The sequence below is a fragment of the Nelumbo lutea genome, chromosome 5 (assembly GCF_056320005.1).
Source record: "Nelumbo lutea isolate HS-2025 chromosome 5, American lotus-T2T, whole genome shotgun sequence".
NCBI classification, from domain to species: domain Eukaryota; kingdom Viridiplantae; phylum Streptophyta; class Magnoliopsida; order Proteales; family Nelumbonaceae; genus Nelumbo; species Nelumbo lutea.
The window spans coordinates 19,637,785-19,660,905 of NC_142688.1; the positions used below are offsets into that span (position 1 = coordinate 19,637,785).

A 23,121-nucleotide genomic window follows, 5' to 3' on the forward strand; every position below is an offset into this window, starting at 1 on the left:
AAATCATTATCATATTTCGCAAATTAAACTATAGTCTAACAGACTTAATTAAATAATCATTTGGTATGGATTTTAATATAAAATCTAAATGTATAAATAAATAAATAATAGGTCTGGAGACCGGAGGCCCTGAGCGAAGGCTGAAACAGCGGTAATTGGTAAAATAAATAAATAAATGAGGAAAAATGGATTACTTTAATTGAAGGGTAATGATTGTAGATGGAACAACGATCGGAATCAGAGTAAGTCAGCCGTCTGGGGATGGTTGTCAGAAAGCCAAACCTCTTTCGAGATCCACGTGTCGATTTTTCTTGGGTTTTCTCGCCCAAGTTTCGTACTCCATCCAATCAAATCCCGCCGTTGATTAAGCTAGGGGCTTACCTATCTCGAGGCCTCTCCTGTTCTTCTCGCATCTCCACCTCTGAAACTCTTCTGCCTAGCGTGTTGGATAAAGCCCCCCTCGTCAGGCTACCTCTGTAGCCACTTTTGCATTTGCTCTTCCTGTTCGTTATTACGAAAATGCCACTCGCTTGGGTTCTTTTGTTTTCAAGCTACACCTACACAGCCTACAGATAATAAAATAAATAAATAATTAACCCCCATCGTTTTAGCTTGCAAGCAAAACATTATTATACAATTACAAGACACGGATGCCGGTCATCGTTTGACAAAGTTGGGTCAACAGAAGCAACGGCGGTGGCACAAAATGTGTACTTGTTGCCTTGTTTGCTGGTCCCACTGTCTAATCACACCCTCCGGTAACAATGTGATGGTGATGTTGATTAGGTCATTTTCCTAGGATATAAGCGTATCAGATGATGCAACTTATCATTAAAAAAACAACGGTATATCAGTATATCAGATGATTTCCTACGGCTACCCTTTTTTTCCCCTTCTCCTTTTATTACGGGCCAGTGTATAATTACCATCTTACCCATTATTTCTTTTTGAGTTGAGACTCAGGTGGAGTTTGCTTCCAGCTTCTATTTTACTAATTGTGTGTATGTGAGGACGTCACAATCCAAATAAGCCAAAACGGGATGGCTGACTCAAGTGGCAACAGTTAATTCAAGTGGTTAATTACTAATTATTGTGCTAATCTCAATTATTAGCTATGCTTTATATTAAAGCTTAGATTAAAGGAAAAAAATATATTATATGGTGTACACTGTGGTCTTCCAGATCTTCCGATGCTTTTAAGGATGAGAGAGATAGAAAGGAGGGAGGTTGAAGAAGAGAGAAGCAACGGGGAGAGAGAGAGAGAGAGAGGAAGGAGGTTTAAGAGAGGTTTAGGTCTACCTACTGGTAGTTAGAGATTGAACACATTAACTGCAACAACACCAACAGTTCAACACCAACAACGGCAAGAACAACAACAACCGGAGAAGAGAAAGATAAGAGGGAAAGAGAACAAAAAGAAAGTTTTTGATTTACGGGTGCTCTACTGCTCTATGAGTCTATGATATGTGGGAGCATTTTTAGGGGGGGGGGGTGTTCTGTTTTCGTGGGGAGAGGGGCTTGGCTGGCTCACGTGGAAAAGATGGAATGATGGACAGAGAATATATGAATTTTAAAAAGAGAAATTAAAGCAAGAGAACATCAACATAATTGGTGTGTCTGTTCTTTTAAAATTCTTTGTGTTTCAAATATTTTTCTTTTGATTGTTGTATCTGTTCGATGAAAAGGGGTTATTGTTTTGAATCTCGGGATTGGGTTGTCTCCGGTTTGGGAGGATTGTTTCAGCGCACCGGTTGTTATTTTGAGTTTTCCTGCTCCCCACGAGAGACACAACGCTTTCGGGTTTTCAGGTAATTTTTTTCCTTAATATTTTTGTTCGTTATTTTCGTTTTGTGTTTCATAGTTTACGTGAAAATGTCTTTTCTTTTCTGAGTTTATGATGTGGGTTACTGGTTAACGACATGATGATGCTGATGATCATCGGAAGGCAGAAAAAAATATTGTTCTTTTAGTGTGTTTCTAGCATTCTTTTAAAAAATTTTTGTGTTTGCGCGTCTCTATATTGGGTTTGGGGAAACGCTAGGTATCCTGCTCAGTTTGATTGTCTGTGATTTTTCTGTTTTGGGATTATTTAGAATCTGGCATTTGGATTGAATGTTTCTGGGTTTCTTCATTACCCTTTAAAGTTCAGGATAGCGGGGATTATGGATTGTTGCTTTTATATATTTGTTTAAAATTTCAGTTTTCTTTGCTTTGATGGAGATTCGAGAAATGGGTTTATCTGCTCCTTTCTCTCTTTCTTTTCTTTCATTTGTTCATAATAGGGGTTTCCTGGGTTATAGCAGCTGGGTTTTCCCTCCCTCTGGATACTTTTTATCTTACAACTTCTTCTGACAGAGACCCGGATATATATTCCTTAAAAAAGCAGATAAAAAAAAGAAAATATCATAAAAAAAGGTTTGCTGGAGGCCTATCTTTTGATATTTGAGTGATCTCTTTTGTTTATATCGATATAATTATCCTCCCCAACTATATTTGTGAGAGCTCCGGAAGGTCCCTGTAGCTGCTCATGTGTTCAATCATTCTCTTTCTTATGTTTTTATCATGTTTTCTTTTTCATAAAACTCTAGGTGGTTTTATTCAAAAAGCCAAGACAAAAACAAGTCTTAAGCATTTTCAATCAAATTTTTAAGATTTAAATGGTTTGATTTTCTGAAGATCTTTCTGGAAGTTGTTCTTAGCTGATAATATTTTTCTTGGACATCATCATCATCAGGACGTGGAGCAACAACAAAGTCCTTATCACAGCACGCTGGTAAATGATCTATCCTTCATCTTTGGCTCCCCGACTCGGAAGTTTCCGACGTTGAGGAAGTAGAACGATGGCTACTTATTTCCCCAGTTCGAGCAATCAAAGAGAAGTCATGCCGAGCCTTTATTTAAGGGACCCTGTGCCTGCTTCGTTTCCTGATGCGCCTGTTCTTCCTGGTAACATGATGATGTATCTGAACTATCCTTCTTCTGCTGGGTCCTATACGGATGCCTTGGCTGGAAATTCTCAGCCACAGCAAAATTGTCTTGAGCTCCCATCTGTGGGAGCTTCTGAGTCAACCCCATCACAGCAAGGAACTCTGTCGGACTTTGTTGGTTCTCAATTTGGGGAGCAAACGTATGGTGTATGGAGGGATGGGAAGAATGAGATGCCATTCATGCAGTCGGCGGGTGGTCCAACAAACATGCAATCTCTTGGTGCGCAATTAAACAGTGGGGCAGATGATCTGGTTCGTAGCTCTGTTACTGAAGATCCTCACATGGGTATGCGTACCCAGCAGGTAGGCATGATACCTGGTGGACAGAACTTACAGGGACAGGGATTGTCCCTCAGTCTCAGCACGCAGATCCCATCTGCCATTCCAATGCCTTCATTCCAATACCGGAATCATAACCCGGCCTTGTCTTCACTGTTGAGTTCCCATCAGTCAATATCAGGAGATGGCGGCAGCAGGACCAGCTCGTGTAGAGATGACGAGAACTCTCAAAGCAAACAATCAAGAAATGCTGAATACTTGCAACCCGGTATTCCTGGAGGCAGTAGCAATGTTATCAAGGGTGAAGGATTGAATAACTTTCAATGCTTAATGGGCCCCAAACTGATCAATTCCGATCCATCTCCTTATGGAATGTCAGGCTTTGCAAGTGTCATTCCCAACTCCAAATACCTCAAAGCAGCGCAACAACTTCTTGATGAAGTTGTTAATGTCCGTAAGGCCTTGAAACAGGCGGAGGTTGACAAACAGCAAAGCTTAAATCAATTTGGTTTAAAAGGATCCAAAGAGACTGAAGGTGAGTCAAAGGGTGGCGCTTCATTACCTTCCACAACTGGGGTTCCTTCAAACCCTCAAGAGTCATCTACTAGCTCCTCTGCAGACCTTTCACCTGCTGAAAGGCAGGATTTGCAGAACAAAATGACAAAGCTTTTGGCAATGTCGGATGAGGTCAGTCCAGCACCTTTGTTCTACTATTTACTGGCTTCCCTATTTAGTATTTCCATTCGCTTGACACTTGAGTTCATATTATTATTTATTTCCTTTTCATGTATGTCAACACATTCTACTGTATAAATACTGAGGATGCAAATTTAATAGAAAACAGTTTTTCAGGTTTATTTAACAAGAGGAGATGTTTATTAGCAGTATCATCTTATCACTTGTCTAAAATAAATCTGTTTTTAGAGCAGTAAATTTCCTGCACATGTGCAGGCTCTTAAGTGAGAATAAAATTTCTTTTTTTTTTTTTTTTTGAGTTTTCTAGGAAAGAATAAATATGTACAAGAAGCTCTATATCTAGGTAGTAAATAAAAACTGTGGTTTCTGATTTTCTTTTGCGAGAAATTAGGCACACAACAGGCAAGAAATTTTCTGCTCTATTTCAGGGGAAAGAAGTTTAGAGGTGCAAATGGAACTAGTTACTGATAAGAAAGAATTTGCGGATGATTTGCTCCAATCGAGTACAATATGATGAAATTAGGTTGTTAAAGTTACTGATAAGAAAAGATCTGAAAGTTTCAACAGTAACAATGGTTTTATTATCAGAGTGCCAGCTAAATTTATTTTAGGTTACACTGGTGTCCCTGAAAACCCAAAGTGGAAGTGATTACTCAATGGTATGATCTCTATTTTTTGATCTCTTGTGTCTGAATTTGAGATTTCAACCGGAGTTCAGATGTTCAGGTAGTCATAGACTCATAGTCTAGGTAAACATTTGTTTATGAATCTAATTCCGACTCCATTATTCACTTTGGGATGACTTTGTAAGGCATTAATTTACCATTTTCAATCTGAAAGCACAAGTTCGTTGCCTTTAGTACTAGATCTTGTGCTTTTCAAGTTTACCAATGGAACAAACAGTCAAACATTTATTTTAGGTAATGGAAACCAACTGTTGCACTGCTGTTATTGGCTGAAGTTATTCCACATATGTCCTAAAACAAAAAGGGGAGGGGATGTACATGAGGAGCCCTCATACAAATCAGTAGAGCAAAAAAAAGTACATAAACAACAGCCCTACCAAAAGGATGGAAGATTATTTGCACCGTACAAACAATCCCTGTCTATACCAGATGTAGCCAAAAAATCAGCTGTTTGAGATTTAAATTCCTTGGAATCCATCTTCAGTTGCTATGATTACTGATGCTTAATATCATTATAAGCCTTGAAGTCCACTAGATAGAAAGATAAATAGTGGTTACATTCTGATGAATTTCCTGGTTTCTGATGTTTTAACATAACTCAAACTAGATCAAATCAATATTGATTTAAATCCAACTTATCAAAAAAAAAAAAAAAGACTGATTTATCCACTTTCTATTCTTTGATGCATTTGGGTTGATCTTTATTTCATTATTACTGTAGGAATGGGTTTAATTGGTTTAAAGAATCATATTTGGTTTTAAGAATTTTATTATAGTATATTACCGAAAAAGAGAATTTCATTATAGTAAATATTTGTTCTTAGAGAAGTTGACAATTGAAATTATAAGCTCAATAATTCTGACCTGATTTTCTGATAAAAAAAAAAACTTCTGACCTGATTTTCTGATAAAAAAAAAACTTCTGACCTGATTTTTGAAGGTCAAATTTGCTTGTTTTTATTCTAATGGAAAGGTTTTTCAGTTAGTTATACAATAAGGACACGATATTGCATGTCTGATGTGATTTAGAAAAAATGGCTATTTACAAACAGAATATCAATTTTGAGAATATTAAGTAATAAAATTTTATTTTAAATTGGATTTTCCATATGCATTTTTTCTTTATAGTTATAGTTCTTCTTAGTTATAGGGAATTAAAGCCTTTAGAGTCGAAGGAAAATGCATTATAATTGCGTTTTCATGTTGATCTGCTGAATAATGATTAGTGTTGGTGAATTCTCTTGTCAGAAATTTCTCTAAAGATCTTTATGTCCTCTTTTTTCTTGATTGTCTTCTATTTTCTTTTTCTTTTTCTTTCCTGTTTCTATTCTGTCATCTGATCAGATAAATATTGTTTCTATGCTCAAAATTTCCATATTATCTGACATGTTACTTGATCATCCATAAACCTTTGCAGTTGTATTTCATCCTTGTATCCCTATCTGGTTACTACTTCTCTCACATTTATCTTCACATACCATCCTAGACATATAAAAAATCCTTATTCACCCTGAAATATTCACTTTTTCACTACAAAATTCATCCTTAGGTGAATATTGAATTTCTCCTCCATATATCTGGTATCACCCACAGTTTGGATAAATAACTGTTTAATGATGTTTCAATTTTCTAGTTTAAGTACACTATTGACATTTCAACTCAAAACTTAACTAAGCCCTGCCTTGTCCCAACTATATCATTTAGCTAGTTACACTATTAAAAACTGATTGTAGTAAATGTGAATGGTTGTTTAGACTTTAAATCAATTTAAACCTTTTCTTTTTAGAATTATTCAAGTGTTTCATTTTTTGTCAGAATCCTTGGAGGCTAAGACCACGAAAAATAAAATGTGCATTCCTTGTATTCTTTACAACAGATAAGTCATAGGATTCAATAATCCCTCCCCCTTTCCTGGCAGGTAAGTAGGGGCTGAAAAGAAAAAGGAAAATGAAGAAAAAATATCCTTCTGTTTGTGTTTGTAAAAATTACATTGACATTTCTCTGACTAACTAATTCAAAACATATTAAAAGATAATTTTCCTAGAAAAAAGCATATTATGATGATTCTTCTACTCATTCCTTGGCAGCTGTTATGCTAGATTACCCTCAGATGGAGAAAATAACTCATGGTTTCTTTCTACCAATTACAAAATATTCAGGATTTCATAGCTGCCTAGATAAATTGTTAGCGATTACTGATCTATCAATAATATTGTAGAGTGGTTTGATTGGAGGACTCTACCACCATGTGGCCTCTGATTTCTCTTTTTGATAATTAACGATCATCCTATTCATAGAAAGAAGAACTTTTCATGTTGTTGGTGGAATTGTTATTAAGGCTGCATTTGGATTGCAGGAAAAAAAATTAAATCTGTTCCTGCCTTGATTGTGAAGAAATGAAATGAATATCCCCCGAATTTTTTTCTTGAAGGTCTACTAGAGTGTTGAATTCACTGCCCTTTTCCACGTTTTTCCAAATTCCATTGTGTGAAAGTGCATCCAAATGATGGAAACTGGAAATATGTGGAATTTGACAAATCTTGTTCTGCTTCCATTTCCAAATCCACTCTAAACCTAAACGCTCTGCCAAATCCAATTTAAAAGACAACTCATAAAAGCCCTGAGTTCTGCTGAGAGGAACTTAAAAAGGTTAAGTCACATGTGTTGCATTCATCATGTTAAACATTTTGTAGATTTGGTGCATTTCATATATTTTTTAAATTAATATTTTTATGATGGGGATGGTTATGGTTGTTGTATTCTTTGGTGAAGGAATCTTCCATGGTAACTTTGGGTTCAAAAAGGACCCTATATAATTCATGCCCCCACCCTTTATTCTTGGAACATTTTTTTATCTATCGTTCATAGAACAAATTTTGGCCCAAAACATATTGTCACATGTTCAAGATAAGCCTTTTTTAGGGGCATCTTTTAATTTAAAAATTTGAAAGTTTGACTGGCTATTATTACTTATCAAATGGGAAAAACTTCAATACAAGGTTGAGTTTAGGGTTGATGTGCATGGCCTATTGGTGTCCCCTATCTTATCAAAAGATCTGATTGACCACAGGATTTTGCATGGCATAAAATGTTGAAGTTGTCGTGGGAGGATTTTCTATTTGACCCAATTAACAAACCTTATATAAGTGCATCTTTCAGTAATATTATGTTTCTACACCAATGTTTAGGGTTCCTTTCGTTTCATCAGAATTTGCTAAGATTAACTTGGCCATGCACCCATGCCTAAGATACAAAGCCTTTTTATCTATATTGAATTTAAGCTAATGTTTTAAGTTCCTTTTCCATTGACCAAAACTTTGGAAATTCCCATTTGCTTAATATCTGAGATAAACATTATCTCTATATTGATTAATATTTTTCCTTGGGGGGGGGGGGGGGGGGGCGGGGAGGGGGGAGGTGTGATTTGAAACTTGCCATGTAATATTCTTGGAATATTTAATTTCTTTGACATAGTGTATACAAAAAACTTGACCATAGCATATTTATGACCAATGAGAACTTATTTGTTAGTGGGCTTTGATGAACTTTATATTGATAGAACTTGTGAGGTAATGGTATCAATTAATTAAGCACAATTAAGTGATATTTAGTTATATGGATATTATTTTCTTAGTGATGAAAAAAATTAATAGAATGTATACATTCTCTCTTCGGAAATAAAATACCTTGCTATTTTTGGCGGTATAGCATGGCTATGAACTTATGATGTTGATTGCTCTGATTGCAGGTTGACAGAAGATACAGACAGTATTATCATCAGATGCAAATCGTTGTATCATCTTTTGATGTGATTGCAGGGTCTGGGGCTGCTAAACCATACACAGCTCTTGCCCTCCAAACAATTTCTTGCCATTTCCGCTGCTTGCATGATGCAATCAATGATCAGATTCGTGCAACCCGTAAAAGCCTTGGGGAACAAGATACCTCAGCAAACAGCAAGGGGGTTGGAATAACTCGCCTCCGCTACATAGACCAACATATCAGACAACAGAGGGCTCTTCAGCAGCTTGGTATGATGCAACAACACGCTTGGAGGCCACAGAGGGGCCTGCCCGAGAGTTCTGTTTCTATCCTTCGGGCATGGCTGTTTGAGCATTTCCTTCATCCGTAAGTCCCTGTAAAACCTCCACCAGACATCGGAGTACTGCAGATCAGTTGAGGTCTTCTAACTTTCTAATTTTAATGTTCTCCAGGTACCCAAAGGATTCAGATAAAATCATGCTAGCTAGGCAAACAGGCTTGACCAGAAGTCAGGTAAAAGATGATATGGAAAAATAAAGGCCATCTGTTAGTTGCATCGTGAGGAATGTCTTAAAATAATGATGTATTGAAGTATAAAGGACAAAGCTGGATCCACCATTCAGTAGTTTAGAAATTGACATCCTATTTCAGAAATTTCTTAGATAGACCTATTGAATGAGGGCCACAATCATTATGTCATCTGTTGCTTCATTTTCTACTCATGCTATCTAACGTTTTCTCTCTTGTTTGGGTTAGGTCTCAAACTGGTTTATTAATGCCCGAGTACGACTCTGGAAGCCCATGGTTGAGGAGATGTACAAAGAAGAGACCGGTGACACTGAGATGGATTCAAATTCTTCATCTGAAGCATCCAAGGCAGTGAAGGATGATAATAAGGCCCCTGAAGATAGGGAGGAAGAGTTGCAGCCAAGTGTGAAGTCCAACACAGCCAATGAGAAAGGTCGTCTTGAACAAATCCATGATTCAAAATCTGATACTTCCCCAGATGTAGATATGTCTTGGCCCACAGCAGGTGCTGCCCTCCAGGATAGTGCTTGCAAGGGTGATGACACTGACTATGGAAAAATGAAATTAGGGGGGAACCTAAGACCCAGTGTGGATGATTGTAATAGCCTTTTCCAGGGAACACTGGTTCAATCTGATAGGAGTGGTGGTGGGAGATTTATGGAAGCTGCTGCTGCTGCTTATCAGATGACAGAGTTGGGAAGATTTGGGAGTGGTAGTGGGGTATCACTCACTTTAGGATTGCAGCACTGTGATGGTGGCCCACCCATGTCTAGTGGATCCCATCACGATTTTATTACCATGGGAACAAATGAGATGTACAATGCAGCGGCTTCTTCTGTGGGGCACGATGTGGCAGATTACGATTGCATGGATCCTGGGAATCGACGGCAACAGTTTGGCTCTTCCCATCTATTGCATGATTTTGTTGCTTGAAGTTCACCTGGCACAGTTATATGCAGGTGAAAATTGTAATTTCTTTAGGAAGGAGGAGAAAGAACAAGAAAAGAAAGAGGAGAATAATAATAGCTGGTACTAAGCTATTCCTTCTGGTATCATCCAACATGCTTGCAATCTTTCTGAAGAACCAAAAAAACAGTGGTTACTATATGAATATTGATATGGAAAACACAGTTGTAATATAACAAGAGATTGATGTGGAAGTAGCATATTTGTGAAGACAAGGTGCATAACATAATTTTTGTGTAATATGTTTGAAGGACTTGTACAATTATTTTCAACTGGTATTCTAGAGAAGCGATCATCTCATCCAGTGTTGAGGTTGCAAATGTAAGAAGGGTGGGTTGGCAATTGTTGATTGCGGTTTTGGTTCTGATAATTATCCCGATGCCTGTAGCACGGATGTTGCTACAGGATTAAAGGATCCAGCCATCCAGGGAGAGCTTCATGGGTTCAGGATTTACTTATATATGTTATCTTGAGTAGTAACTCCTTGTAATGTCGTTGATTTTTAAAGAAAGGCAACCCTAGGTGGGTGGGATCATCTAAATCCAATCAAACCCATTTCCTACAAATGTGACACGTGGCAAGATGGCACCCTCGACTGAAAATTCAGATTCTAGTTATAGGTAGTTGTAGCTCCAGATCCAAGCTGCTGCCATCAAACATTGATGAGTTACCAACCCATGCGAAATTATTTTATCATGTCTTACTCTGGCCTTTGTGTTTGAGCATTTTTATCCTCTATTTAATGGGAATTTGGGAAATGATCGTTGGCCTCAAAATTTGGAAAGCTAAAAGTTTTCCAATGCATCGTTTTCGAGCTAACCAGTGATGTCTGATGTGCACGGTAGGGCTCACAGCGTGACCGTCCCCGCAGCCGCAGGTCGCAGGATAATCACCCTTCTCCAATCTCCATGATTTTGTTACCAGATCATTATTATAATTAAAACGGGACCCACAAGATCTCATATATATGAACAACAAGAATACGGAATCAAGGCGAGATAATCGGTGAACAACAAGATAGCAATTATTACTACTCTCAATCAGACTGGAATCAATTCCCTAACCAGAAAAGAAATCCACCAATCAGTCCATCACCAACAACAAAATAGAATCTCTCTCTCTCTCTGTGTAAATATCAATATATCATCACAAGTTAGCCAAAGTGGAAAAAGCTACATATTCCCATCTGGGGTTGCTGATACAGTGATGCCCTACAGACCCACAAGAAAACAATCTTAGAACTAGGATAGTGAATAGGATAACCCACTTTTTCTCTAGCCTTCTTTTATAAGGAAACAAACAATTTGAAATTTCGAATGATGTGTAACACATTGAGCTTCTCTTATATGTGACAAACAAACATCCAGGGGGAAATAAATATTGGAACAACCCATTGGGTCCGCTTGGGAAATGCTTCACGTCTCCCAAAGAAATGTTTCCGCAGATGTTAAAGCTGAAAGATTGATCTCTTTCGCTTGTTGGTTTATGTCTGAGACCTCTGTTGCGTGGGAAGATGGGGACCATTTTTTCTGCCATTTTCTTTGCTTCTTACCCGGCTTTGCTTGTTTGAGGGATTTGCAGGTATCTGTCTCTGGAGCATCAGCGAGCAAGCGCGAGCGAGCGAGAGCGAGAGCGAGAGAGAGAGAGAGAGAGAGAGAGAGAGAGAGAGAGATGATGCTTCATGTGTGTTTGTGTACGTGCATTGCCTTGGAATGATTAGCAGCTACGGTATTTCTGTACTTGTACACTAATTGTTTGCTTGCTCCTCTCTCTCTCTCTGGTTAGTAGAGAAAACTCGTTTGTTTTTAGATTTTTCGTGGATTTCTTGAAAGCGAGGACTTTTTGTTTCAGTTTTCAACTTCATTTGTTTGTCCTTAGCAGCTAACACCTAACAGGTTCCTTTTTTTAAAACACTTCTTCTAGTCGGGTTCGTTGAGTGGGTGAATTCGTGTTCTCTGTTTCACCTATGCTAGACTGTTTTCGTTTTTCTTTAGTTGACTGTTATAGCCATTCAGTAGATGGAGATGAGTTTGCCTTCTTGTCTCACTTGGCTTTTCAAAACTAAAACCTTTTAATCTTTAATGGGTATGTTTGTTTCCTCAGTTAAGTGACTCCAGAGCTCTTTTGGTTCTCGATTTCTGTGGTTTTTCAGCAGACAAACATCGCTTTCTCACCTGGGAGTGACTCTGTAGAGCTCCCTGCTTGATTTCTCAATGTCCCATCTCTGGATCCTTGCATTTCTTGCTTTTAATACTCCATGATCGCTTGTTAATTCCATGATTGCTTCGGTAATCTAACACTAGCAATAGGAATGCTATTTCTTCAAACTCTGAGTGCTCCTTGTCAATCACAATGCACAAACAAGTAAATCCCCATTCATTACAAAGCTCTGGTAATTAACAATCGGTTCTCTGCGCTGAAATCTCACTACTCTTGCTTCTAAAACTGTTACAATGGTTTCACAAGACTCATCCACTGACCCAACTTCAAGTGTTCTACACCAATTCATTATTTCGGACACACTTTCAAGCCGAACCCATTTCGAAGACAATGACTTTGCTACTTACCAATCTGATGGAAGAAACGGGAATTTGTTCCCTCAATCCCTCGGTCTACTACCTAGCCTTCACTTCTCTAGATCAATAGAGAAGTTTCAAGCTCCCGTCATATCAGAGGATTCTGAGACTTGTAGTAGGAGATATTTGATGATAGCAAAGGAGACTGATCCCCAGAGCCAAAGATTGTCCCTCAGTCTTGGTTCTCATTTTCCACCCCACGTTCTAGTTCCTTCAAGACCCTTGAATTCAGATCTCAGAGGCGGCTCTAGCTATTTAGTTGCTGGAGAAGAATCCAGAGATGATTATCCCTTTATTGGTAATACCTATACCACATCGTCGACCTTGCAGAACCAAGGTTGTTCCACTTCTTACGAAATAGAATCGTTTGCTACCATAGTTGGGAATTCTAGATATCTGAAGCCAGCTCAGTCCCTGCTTGAGGAGGTTGTTAGTGTGGGAGGCAAGGCTATTGGTTTCAGTTCAGAGAAATCTCTTAGACGGTTAGCCCACAATAGCAGAAGAGGACCACTCGGAGTTGTTTCCCCAGAATTGCAAGCGGGGTTCTGCAGTAATGGGTTTTCGTCTGATCTTCAAACTAAAATTGCCAAACTCAATGCTTTGTTGGATGAGGTAATTTATCAGTAAGGCTGTTCGAACTTTTCTTCTTCTCTCTATCCCGGTCACTAGAGTCTAATTAGCATTTGATGAATTTTCTGCCTATTCCCAGGTTGACAGCAGATACGAGCAGTACTACCATCAAATGGAGGAAGTGGTATCATCGTTCGAGGTGATAGCTGGCGTAGGGGCAGCGAAGTCTTACACTGCTCTAGCGCTCCAAGCCATGTATAGACACTTTCGCAGCTTAAGAGATGCCATAGTTGCTCAAATAAATGTGGCAAAAACCCAAGCCTCTCAAGATATACCAAGAATTCATAGCGGTCTTTCGCAACTTAGTTTGTTTGATCAAGAAGGAAGACATAATCGAGGGTCTCTTCAACATCTTGGGATGATACAGAGCCAACGGCAGGCATGGAGACCAATAAGAGGGTTGCCGGAAAACTCTGTGGCAATCCTTCGCTCTTGGCTTTTCGAACATTTCCTCCACCCGTAAGTGCTTGAACCCAGTAAGGGTATTTTCTTGTTTTCAGCCTTCACAGTTTTTTTTTTCAGCTACTTATTGTTGGTTGTCACTTCTCACACAGTTATCCAAATGACTCCGAGAAGCTAATTTTGGCATCACAAACAGGATTAACAAAAAACCAAGTAATTTTCAGACACCCTGTCTGCCTGCTTACTGAAGTGAAGCTCTAGAGATGACATACATATTTTCTAGGATTTGTTGATTCTGGTAAAAATGTGGGATTCTTCATGGTTATTTCAGGTTTCAAATTGGTTCATAAATGCCCGAGTTCGGTTGTGGAAGCCTATGATTGAAGAGATGTACAAAGAGGAGTTTGCAGAGTCTTCAGAGGATCCAAATTCGTCATCAGGAAACGTTTCTACAGCAAGGAATGATGCCCCAGATCATTCATGAATGTATGGAGAAATTGAGAAAAGTGAGCAATGTTGTTTGAGACTTGATAACAGAACTGTTTCGCTACTGGGTAAATGGAATGGTGCAGTTATCTATACTCATTGGAAAGCATTAGCACTGATGAACATGATGATTCGGCCAAATTCCAGTTATATCAAACCACCCCTTCATGTTCATCCAATCCCAGATGCCAGATGGAGTTGATGGCATGGTGTCGATAATGTTTCAAAATCATGTCGCAAGAATCAAGTGCTAAGCGTGTTAGCACGAATATCCAAATTGCAGTTTGTAGATGGGCATGTCTGGGAAAAGCATCCATGTACCCGGGCCAGGCCATATCAATTTATTCTCCTTGTAAGAAATTAGAAATAGCTTTATTTTTTCTTTCTTTTATTTTATTTTTTATTTTTATAATAGAAACTAGCTAAAAATAGCTTTAGATGATTATCTGCACCCTTTTTTAAGATCATTAGTTCATATTACCATTTAGGGGGTGCTCGACTTTGTGATGTAGGCAATTAGTATTTGTTTTCAAAAACAAAATCAACCATGTTGCAAACCCCTTAATTTACCGGCAGTCCAGCACCCTTCATCATTCTCATGCACAAGAGTGTCTAATCATCTTACATCATTAATCAATCATGGACTTCAGTTGATTGTTCTATGTTTTTCATCACATTATTCACCGTGTTGAAACTTCTTAGAACACAAAACATCATCACGGTCACCCTGAGCGTGGATTCCCGTGTAAAGAGTTGATTTCATTGTTTTTTTAGGAAAATGAGGTTAAGTCCAGGATAAGAATTTTTAGACCTAAAGTATAGTTGGGATAGGTGCCAGCTTGGAATTGATGCCAATTAATGGGTGGGCAATGATATATAGAGTGGGGGTATTTGACATTTTGAATATTTATACGTCTACAGTGAATTCAGAAATCTGCAATGGGCCTGTCCATACTTTTTCATTTTTTTATTCACTCAAAACATATACAACCAAACAGAAAATTACTGTTGAACTCAAAATGCCTATGTAATGCTGATGGGAAAGGATTCATGCTAGAAACGCCAATGGTCTCAAACACTCAAAACAGCAGAAAAGCCCCATAGTCAAAAGGGAAAGTGGCACGGAGTTGCTCAAGTCATGCATACTGGGGTATGACGGGATTCCCTGCAAGCAAAGCTCTGCACATTCTAAAAGCATGAAAATTCAATCCTACACTAAAACATCTCCCTATGAATTGAACATACATGAATTTGAAATATTTCTAATGTGTGACTGAATGTTATGTGAACAGAGCTTTTACCCCAAGAATACGAGAATCTAAAAAAGCCCACTTTGTTTGATAAATTTTATTACTAATAAAAAAGGGATAGGTATTTTTGGTAGACCAAAATGCGAAAAGTTCCATCAAAGGTTGTAAATGACTTCGCCATAATATAAAAAATTGGGTAAAAGACTCAAACCTCCCCTTTTTGAGATTTATTCTAAATACTAAAACCTCCCTTCTCTTTTTAATTGAGACTAAGATCTCCCCTCTTGGATGCATTAACCGTTATGTCTAACAGAATATTTAAAAAGTCTAAAATGCCTTGCGATCTAGAGCAGTGATAGCACACCATTACTTTCGAGTGACTGAAATCACTTTGCCGTGCGGGTGAGACGTCTACTACTGTAGCACCAATATCACCACCAGCACCGACAATTGCAGTTATTGCCGAGAATTTACAGTCATTCTGATTATTAGTGCTCATCGAATATCTCTGTGTTACATAACCCTGATGTTGCTGGTTGTTTGATTGAGCCTTACACTTTTTTTTAGACCAAGCTCTAACTCTACTTTCTGTTCTCTGTAATGGATTCTACAAGTGCTCTAACAGCTCAGATTACAAACTTACATAATGTAAACAACCATAGAAGCACTGCTTGTTCCTCAATCCCCATCTGATTTCTGCAGAGAAAGATCAAGTTTTATTTAAAGAAGCATTGGCTGTGGTGGCATTGACCATGAAACATGTGGGAAGAGATGGATAATGGGATTTTGAAAAGTTCTGATGCAATAGTCACTAAATATGCTTCATATTCTTTGGTTGGTGTCCTATAGACATGGAATTAAAGGCCCCAATCTTCTTTTTGTTTTGTCAACAAACTAAATTCAGACAAATCTTGGCCTAGAAAGTGATCTGGGCATAATCAGAAATCCTTACATGTTAATAGTTTATTTAGCAGAAAAATAGAAAATAATGAGAAGTGTAGACACTCGCCAACAGCAGGAATTTTAGGAAACATGCAAAATCTATACGAAACTGTTAAGAAGGCTAAGATAGTTGTCCAAGTGGAAACAGTGTCAGTTCGTGATTTCGTGTATAGAAAGACCTTTCTGCAGCAGAGTTTGATGTTGTGAAGGCGAGCTAATAAAGGCAACACTATCAGGAAACTGGCAACTTGTATATGTACTGAGATCACTGAAGCTGCAACGGAATTAGGAGCAGAAAAGCTGTCTCTTTTGGATAAGAGGCATACAAAGATGCCCACCAGACAAGTGTTCGGGAAATGAAGGAGAAGACGAGTAACCTTGCTCAAAGCTTAGGTATGCCACAAGGCCTCAAAGGACTAAAGTGTAGGTGGTATTCCCTGATGCCGTCAATTCATAGTCTCCAAATTTGTACACTAGCTAGATCAGAATATTGTCATTTGCATTATGACTAGGCTGTTAGGACTAAGAGTTGTATTTATTTCAATCCAAGTTTCCCTAAAAGAACTCAGGCGATTTTGGCTTTGAAAAAAGAAGGCCAATGCAATCTGAATTCAGTATTGGACCAGACATGATCCATCCAGTTTGTTAGTCTGGATCTGCTTTTCTTACATTTTATAACTAATCCCACTACTCCAGAACGCCTACTTGTTACTTTTAAAAAGATACCTTCTGTATTGACTTAAATGGTTTTCTGTCTCTAAGAGTAACTTATATAATTTACAATGTATGCCGATGTTTCACAAAGAAATGAGAACTAATGGTTGTTGGGGTTTGCTGGAACTACTTCATAAACACTGCAACAGATTCATGGATATCATATCCACTATTCACTTAATTGTAGCAGATAAACAGTTAATGAGGCAACTCCTGGTTCCAAAAAAAGAAGGAAAGAATGGGGCAACTCCAAGCGGCTCTGGAATCTTTGGAGTGAGTAAAGAGTTCCACATAAATCCAAAATCAAAGGATTTTCAACATCACTAAGTTTCTCCAAGATTCAGGAATGCCATCCCATTGCCTCTCTTGGGGTCACTTTCTTTGATTGCACATCAGAAAATTCTAACTTTCTTTTGAACCTCCATAATTTATTTAAGGCATGCTTAGAACCTCCATGTATTTGGGGGAGCAGAGTCGTTACTTTGGGTTAAGATCAGATTTACCGAGAACAAACATCTCCAAATAAAATAAGTTAGACACAACGAGTTGAAGGCAAAGAGACATAAAAGGTCAAAATTGGATTTTTATAAAAAACTTACTTGCATGTGATGTCACGTGTAAATGGATATTGACAATTTGGTAAGACGGGAGGTCTTTGTCTGATGACATCACCAACAGGGGAGGTCTTAGGGGAGGTTTCATTCATTCATTGCAATAAAATATCTTCTTAAAAGGCAATGAAAGTTATAAAATCATTATTTTTTTATGTGAGAAATAAGAATTTCAGACCCTAACATAGACTTGTTTGGACTTGCCTCGAGGGGCGTGGTACAAAGGCGACTCATAGAATCAAGAATACAATATGTTTTACATCACATTAGCTAGTTGAAGCAATGCAATTAAGGAGAAAAAAAGATTGTGGGTTTTACATGCTTGAAAATGCTTTATATGTCTGCTTTTATTTTTAAAATTTCATTTGAATACGCTTTACATGTTATGTTTATGTATTTTAATTTTAGATAATAGGTTTTTTAAAACATTTATTTTAAAATTTAAGTTTATATTTTTTATTAACATTATGTTTAATATTTTTTGATTTTTTTTACAAAATTTTGGCATTTTTTTTGAATTTTCTGACTTTTTTTTTTTATTTTTAGCCTTTTTTTTTGTAATTTTGTGCATTTCTTAAAAAAGGCATGCTCCTCACCTTGCACTTTGCACCTCAGGTGCAAATTGGCCCTTGCACCTTGCGCTTTTAAAACTGTTTTACCCTAAAAAAAATTAATAAAAATCGGTCTTTTTTTTAAGGAAGTTAACAAATTTCATTAAAAGAAAAGGGGGTACACAAGAATGTGTACGAGTACAAAACAAGGGTCAGGCCCCTAAAAATTACACAGGAGGGAATTTGTCACAATACAATGTCTCCAGAACGGCACCTAGCTTTGCTAATCCATCCGCAATGACGTTTAAATCCCTTGGAATCCAGTACAGAGATGCGTTCTTAGAAGCCAATAGGTCCCTTGCCTCTGCTAGGAAGTGACTAAGTCTCCATGGTCCAGCCTCCTGTTTTCCTAACCATTTTATGGTGTTTGCTGAGTCGCCTTCGATGGAGAAGTTCTGAATGCCCAGTCTGTTGACTAGGCGAATCCCTGTGAGAGCTGCTAACACTTCTGCTTTTGTAGAGTCAGCTATACCAATTGGTCCACTGTACACCCAGCAGATGAACCCATTTTCGTCTCTTAGGCTATGTTTGGTTTGAAGGAAAAGGTAGGGAAAGGCAAGGGAACCTACACAAGATTTGTAAAGGTTTTCTTACCTTTCCCTTCCTTTCCCTACTTTTTCCTTCAAACCAAACACAGCCTTAAAGTTCCCCCTATGCCAGCAACTCCAGGGCTACCCAATGCACTAATGTCAAAGCTTAGAGTCCAAGCACCTTCCCTTCTGATTGATGGAACCTTGGGGTATGTGGGGTAGAAGGGGAGGAGAACAGAAAGTTGACAACATTCCTGTTAAGGTCATTAACATTCATTCCTGTGAACACTTCTGAGCTAGAAGCCCACAAATTGCAGTGATAATTGATATGATGGATCAGCTCACTCTTGGATTTTACCTTGTTTTCAAACAACTGATTGTTCCTTTCTTCCCAAATTCCCCATAGCACAGCATGTAACACTATTTGCCAGTATACCTTACTTCTCTTGCTTAGACCTTTGCCTTGCCACTGGGAAATCAGGTCCTGAAGATGATTAGGAGCCACCCAGCTGTACCCAACTAGCTGTAAGTAGTTCCAGATGTTGCTGGTTACCTGGCAGTTTATGAAAAGGTGATCAGCTGTCTCCCCCTCAAGAAAACAGAGGATGCAGACGTGAGGAGAGATATAAAGCCTTCCAAGATTTTCCTTCTGCAGTAGTTCACAGGTGTTTACTTGATTCAGACAGGCCTCCCAAACAAAAAAAAAAAAACACTCTTGAGGGAACAAACTTACACCAGATCTTCTTGAAAGGGAAGAAACAATCCCAGTCTCTTGCAACCAGAGCCTCAAGGAAAGATTTGGAAGAGAACTCACCAACAGGGTGGGGTTTCCAGACACGGGAATCTTGGGAGTTTGGGGAAATGTAGGCTTCTCTGAGAGAGTGGAGGAGATCAGTTATCTCTCTAATCTCCAAGTCCCTTAAGGGTCTTCTAAGGCTCAAATTTATGTTGTTTTCATCGGGAGAAGTGGGGAGACACTGAGAGATGGTTGCTTCTTTGTTTAGGGTGAGGTTGAAAATTCTAGGATAAGATTCCGCTAGAGTGGAATTGCCCCACCACAGGTCTGTCCAAAACTTTATTCTGGTACCATTACCCACTCTAAATCTTATGAAAGAAAAAAAGATGTTGTGAATAGATGTGATGCCTTTCCAAGGATTTGAGGAAACTAATTGGCTTGAGCGGAGATTGCAGTCCCAACCGTTTGCATTTAACCCATAGTCCCATACTTGCTGGTGATGACAGCTACCCAAAGAGAATTCATTTCAATGGAGAATCTCCACAATCATTTCCTGAGTAGAGCATTGTTCTTCTCTTTTAGGTATCCAATTCCCAACCCTCCAACCTCTTTAGGCTTGCAGACTCGACTCCACTTTACTAGATGTCTTTTTTTTTCACCTCCACCTTCCCAAAGAAAATCTCTTTGAAGTTTCTCAATATGTGACCTGACCTTGGTAGGGATATGAAACATTGCAGATTTGCAAGGGAAGCCTTGATGAGGGTAAGTCTGCCCCCTTTTGATAGGTAACAACGTTTCCAAGTGGCTAACTTCTTTTCACATTTTTCCACCACTGGCTCCCAGAAGCTTGGACTTTTTGGATTCCCACCAAGAGGCAGGCCCAAATAAGACGGGGGAATTTTCCATTCAGCAATTCAGAGTTTCCTTGAAGCTATCCAAGAGGGTTTCTTCAATTTGGCTTATAGTCGCTAGGCTGCTTTTTTGAGTAATTTACCCTCAAGCCAGTGACTAATTCAAAACAATGCAGCACTCTTTTCACATTATTAATATTCTCCTTAGCTTCCAAAAAAAAGGATGACATCATCTGCAAACTGGAAATGGGAGACATTAAGAGTATCTCTTCCTACCTGAAAACCTTTAATTAAATTCAGGCTTTTGGCTTTTTCCACTAGCTGGCTAAAAACATCCATTACCAGAGTGCAAAGGAAAGGGATAGAGGACAGCCCTGTCAGAGCCTCTACTTGCATTGAAGTAACCTTTGGCCTCTCCATTTACCATGACTGAGAACCACGTTGAACTTATACAGCCCTTCATCCACTACATCCATTTCATGCCAAAGCCCCTCAATTTCAGAACTTGGAGAAGTCAGTCCTAGTCTACTTTGTTGTAAGCTTTCTCATGATCTAGTTTCATAAAGAGGCCTGACCTTCCACTCTTCCTTCTATCTTCAACAATTTCATTTACTATTAAGATGCTGTCCACGATTTGTCTTCCTTTTACAAAGGCAAACTGATTTGGAGAAACAAGCTCTCTTAGGACTTCTCCAAGTCTTTTTGCTAAAACTTTTGCCAGAATTTTGTACGCACTCCCTACTAAACTTATTGGTCTGAAGTCTTTCACTTCCAAGACACCATCTTTCTTTGGGATGAGGCAGATAAAGGTAGAGTTGTTTCCTTTGTTTACAACAGCTGAGGAGTGGAAATCCTTGAAAACCTCCAGAAGATCATCTCTTACAACATCCCAACAAATCTGAAAGAAGAAAATGGGGAAACCATCGGGCCCATGGGCTCTATCTCCATCCATATCAAAGACTGCTTCCCTTATTCCTTGCTCCTCAAAATCTCTTTCAAGCCAAGACCTCTTATCTTCTGCTAGAGTTGGTCCGCTCCAACTTCTTAAAGTAAACTTTCTGACGCTCTCCTTAGAGTACAACTTTTTGAAGTGGTTAAGGCCGGCCTCTGCAATTTCATCTGCATCTTCCCCCTCCCTTTGATCCACCTTGATTTTTGAGATGAAGTTTTTCCTATGCCTTCCCAACCCGTAACTGTGGAAAAATTTTGAGTTATTGCCTCCTTCCTTTAACCAGCTGGCCCTTGACCTTTGCCTCCAATAGATTTCTTCTTTTCTGATCACCTTTTCCCAAGAACTCCTTAGACCTTCTCTCCTACTTCTTCCTTCTCTGTCCAGAGTTCCTAATTGCTCCTTTTTTTGTCTAGTTCTTCCAACTCCAAAAGGATAGCACTTTTTTCCTCTGTAAAAGATTTGAATTCTTTTCTCCCCCAGGATTTCAATTTTCTTTTTAGGAATTTCAATTTTTGCATTAATCTGTAACCAGTCCAGCCTTTGACTCTACTACATTCCTCCCACCAAGAAGCCACATTTTTGTGAAAATCCTTATGCAAAGTGCACACTTTTTCCAGTCTGAATGGGGATTTACCTTTCAGAACCAGGTCTGTTCTCAGGACTAATGGCCAGTGATCTGAGGTGCAGTGAGGTCTGATTTCTTGGAGAAGATTAGGAAAGTGTTCTGCCCAATCTGAAGTTACTAGAAACCTATCCAGTCTGCAGCTTATTAAGTTCTCTTGTAGTTTTGACCAAGTGAATTGGCCGTTGTGGAGAGGGAGGTCACAAAGGTTATGCCTCAAGATAAAACTGGAGAAATCCCTCATGCTTCTAGTTACTAATCTTCTGTTTGAATTTTCTTGGGAGAACCACCTCCTAGGACCCAAGGGTGCTCATTAAACTCGTGCAGAGAGTCCAACTCTTCCCAAAGTTTTTGTCTATCTGCAGGAACATTTGGTCCATATACTCCAGTCATAATCCAGCTGAAACCATCATTTTTATTAGTAAAGAGTATGGAGATTGAGAACTCTCCTTTATCTATCTCAATGCCCGACACCTCCTCTTCGTTCCAAGCTAGGAAGATTCCCCCTGAGGTGCCTAGAGCAGGAAGAACAACCCATTTCTTTCCATGAATTCCCCAAATTGCTCTCAGAAGTTTTCTGTCCACTTCTTTTTTTTTTTTTTTGTTTCTTGTAGGATGACTATATTTGGTCTTTCTCTTCTCAGGGTGTCTTTTACCAAACTTCATTTTAGCTGACCTCCCAACCCTCTGATGTTCCAGGTTAACAACTTCATTGAACTCCAATCGTTGATTTTCCCTTATCTGCCCTAGGCCCTGTTGTCTTTTGATCTGTCAATCCCCATTGAAGTCTCTTCAATTCCCTTTTACAGTTCCTCTTTCTTCTGTTCACAAACTTAACCTTCTGATTTCCACGGCTCCCATTTTTTGGAGTCCAATTGTGAGGAATTCCCATTTCTTTGCTTATCCCAAATTCCTAGCCATATCGGTTATGCCTTCTTCCAAGATAACATTCCTTGCATGTCTGTCCTTACTGTGATGCCCATTTTCTGACTTTTCTTGGTAGTTTGGGTTAATGCTCGATCGGGAAAGCTCTCCGTTCGAACTTGGAATACAAGAAGGGGAAAAAAGTGAGATCCAAGGTTAGAAGAAGAAACAAGAATATTGAAAGGCAACGAAGAGGAAGGAGAAGGGGAAACTCTGGAAAAGGAATGTGAGTCCCGTCCTCAATCTCTCTCTAGGCTTGCTGGCTCACAATCGATTAGGGTTGACCAGATGAGTCTGTTTGAACAGTTCTACACTTCCCCAAACTTTCTTACCAGTGAACAGGTCTTTGGCCCTTTAGAACGCCACCTCCCTAGGATCTG

At 38.8% G+C, this 23,121-nt stretch overlaps 2 protein-coding genes and 1 long non-coding RNA gene across 3 annotated transcripts; 2 read left to right on the forward strand and 1 right to left on the reverse strand.

Annotated features, from left to right (window-relative positions):
• The first annotated feature begins 1,151 nt into the window (after window positions 1–1,151).
• Window positions 1,152–10,208, forward strand: LOC148850794 (BEL1-like homeodomain protein 6). The gene is made up of 5 exons (XM_088947925.1): window positions 1,152–1,808; window positions 2,735–3,953; window positions 8,397–8,776; window positions 8,863–8,923; window positions 9,167–10,208. The coding sequence occupies exons 2-5, from the start codon at window positions 2,841–2,843 to the stop codon at window positions 9,869–9,871; spliced, it is 2,259 nt and encodes a 752-aa protein (XP_088804051.1). The 5' UTR covers window positions 1,152–1,808; window positions 2,735–2,840; the 3' UTR covers window positions 9,872–10,208.
• Window positions 10,209–11,218: 1,010 nt separating this feature from the next.
• Window positions 11,219–14,559, forward strand: LOC148850795 (BEL1-like homeodomain protein 11). Its single transcript, XM_088944178.1, has 4 exons — window positions 11,219–13,092; window positions 13,190–13,569; window positions 13,665–13,725; window positions 13,844–14,559. The coding sequence occupies exons 1-4, from the start codon at window positions 12,358–12,360 to the stop codon at window positions 13,994–13,996; spliced, it is 1,329 nt and encodes a 442-aa protein (XP_088800304.1). The 5' UTR covers window positions 11,219–12,357; the 3' UTR covers window positions 13,997–14,559.
• A 284-nt stretch (window positions 14,560–14,843) lies between these two features.
• LOC148850796 (uncharacterized) lies at window positions 14,844–15,981 on the reverse strand. The gene is made up of 2 exons (XR_016099104.1): window positions 15,892–15,981; window positions 14,844–15,163 (listed from the first exon to the last, which is right to left on the reverse strand). It is a non-coding gene; the product is annotated as an uncharacterized LOC148850796 (long non-coding RNA).
• Window positions 15,982–23,121: the final 7,140 nt, after the last annotated feature.

Coding starts and splice junctions, on each gene's coding strand:
- LOC148850794 (XM_088947925.1), top strand. CDS start 2,841: ATGGCTACTTATTTCCCCAGTTCGAGCAATCAAAGAGAAGTCATGCCG. Junction 3,954..8,396: donor TTTTGGCAATGTCGGATGAG/GTCAGTCCAGCA, acceptor CTCTGATTGCAG/GTTGACAGAAGATACAGACA. Junction 8,777..8,862: donor TTTGAGCATTTCCTTCATCC/GTAAGTCCCTGT, acceptor AATGTTCTCCAG/GTACCCAAAGGATTCAGATA.
- LOC148850795 (XM_088944178.1), top strand. CDS start 12,358: ATGGTTTCACAAGACTCATCCACTGACCCAACTTCAAGTGTTCTACAC. Junction 13,570..13,664: donor TTCGAACATTTCCTCCACCC/GTAAGTGCTTGA, acceptor CTTCTCACACAG/TTATCCAAATGACTCCGAGA. Junction 13,726..13,843: donor CAGGATTAACAAAAAACCAA/GTAATTTTCAGA, acceptor TGGTTATTTCAG/GTTTCAAATTGGTTCATAAA.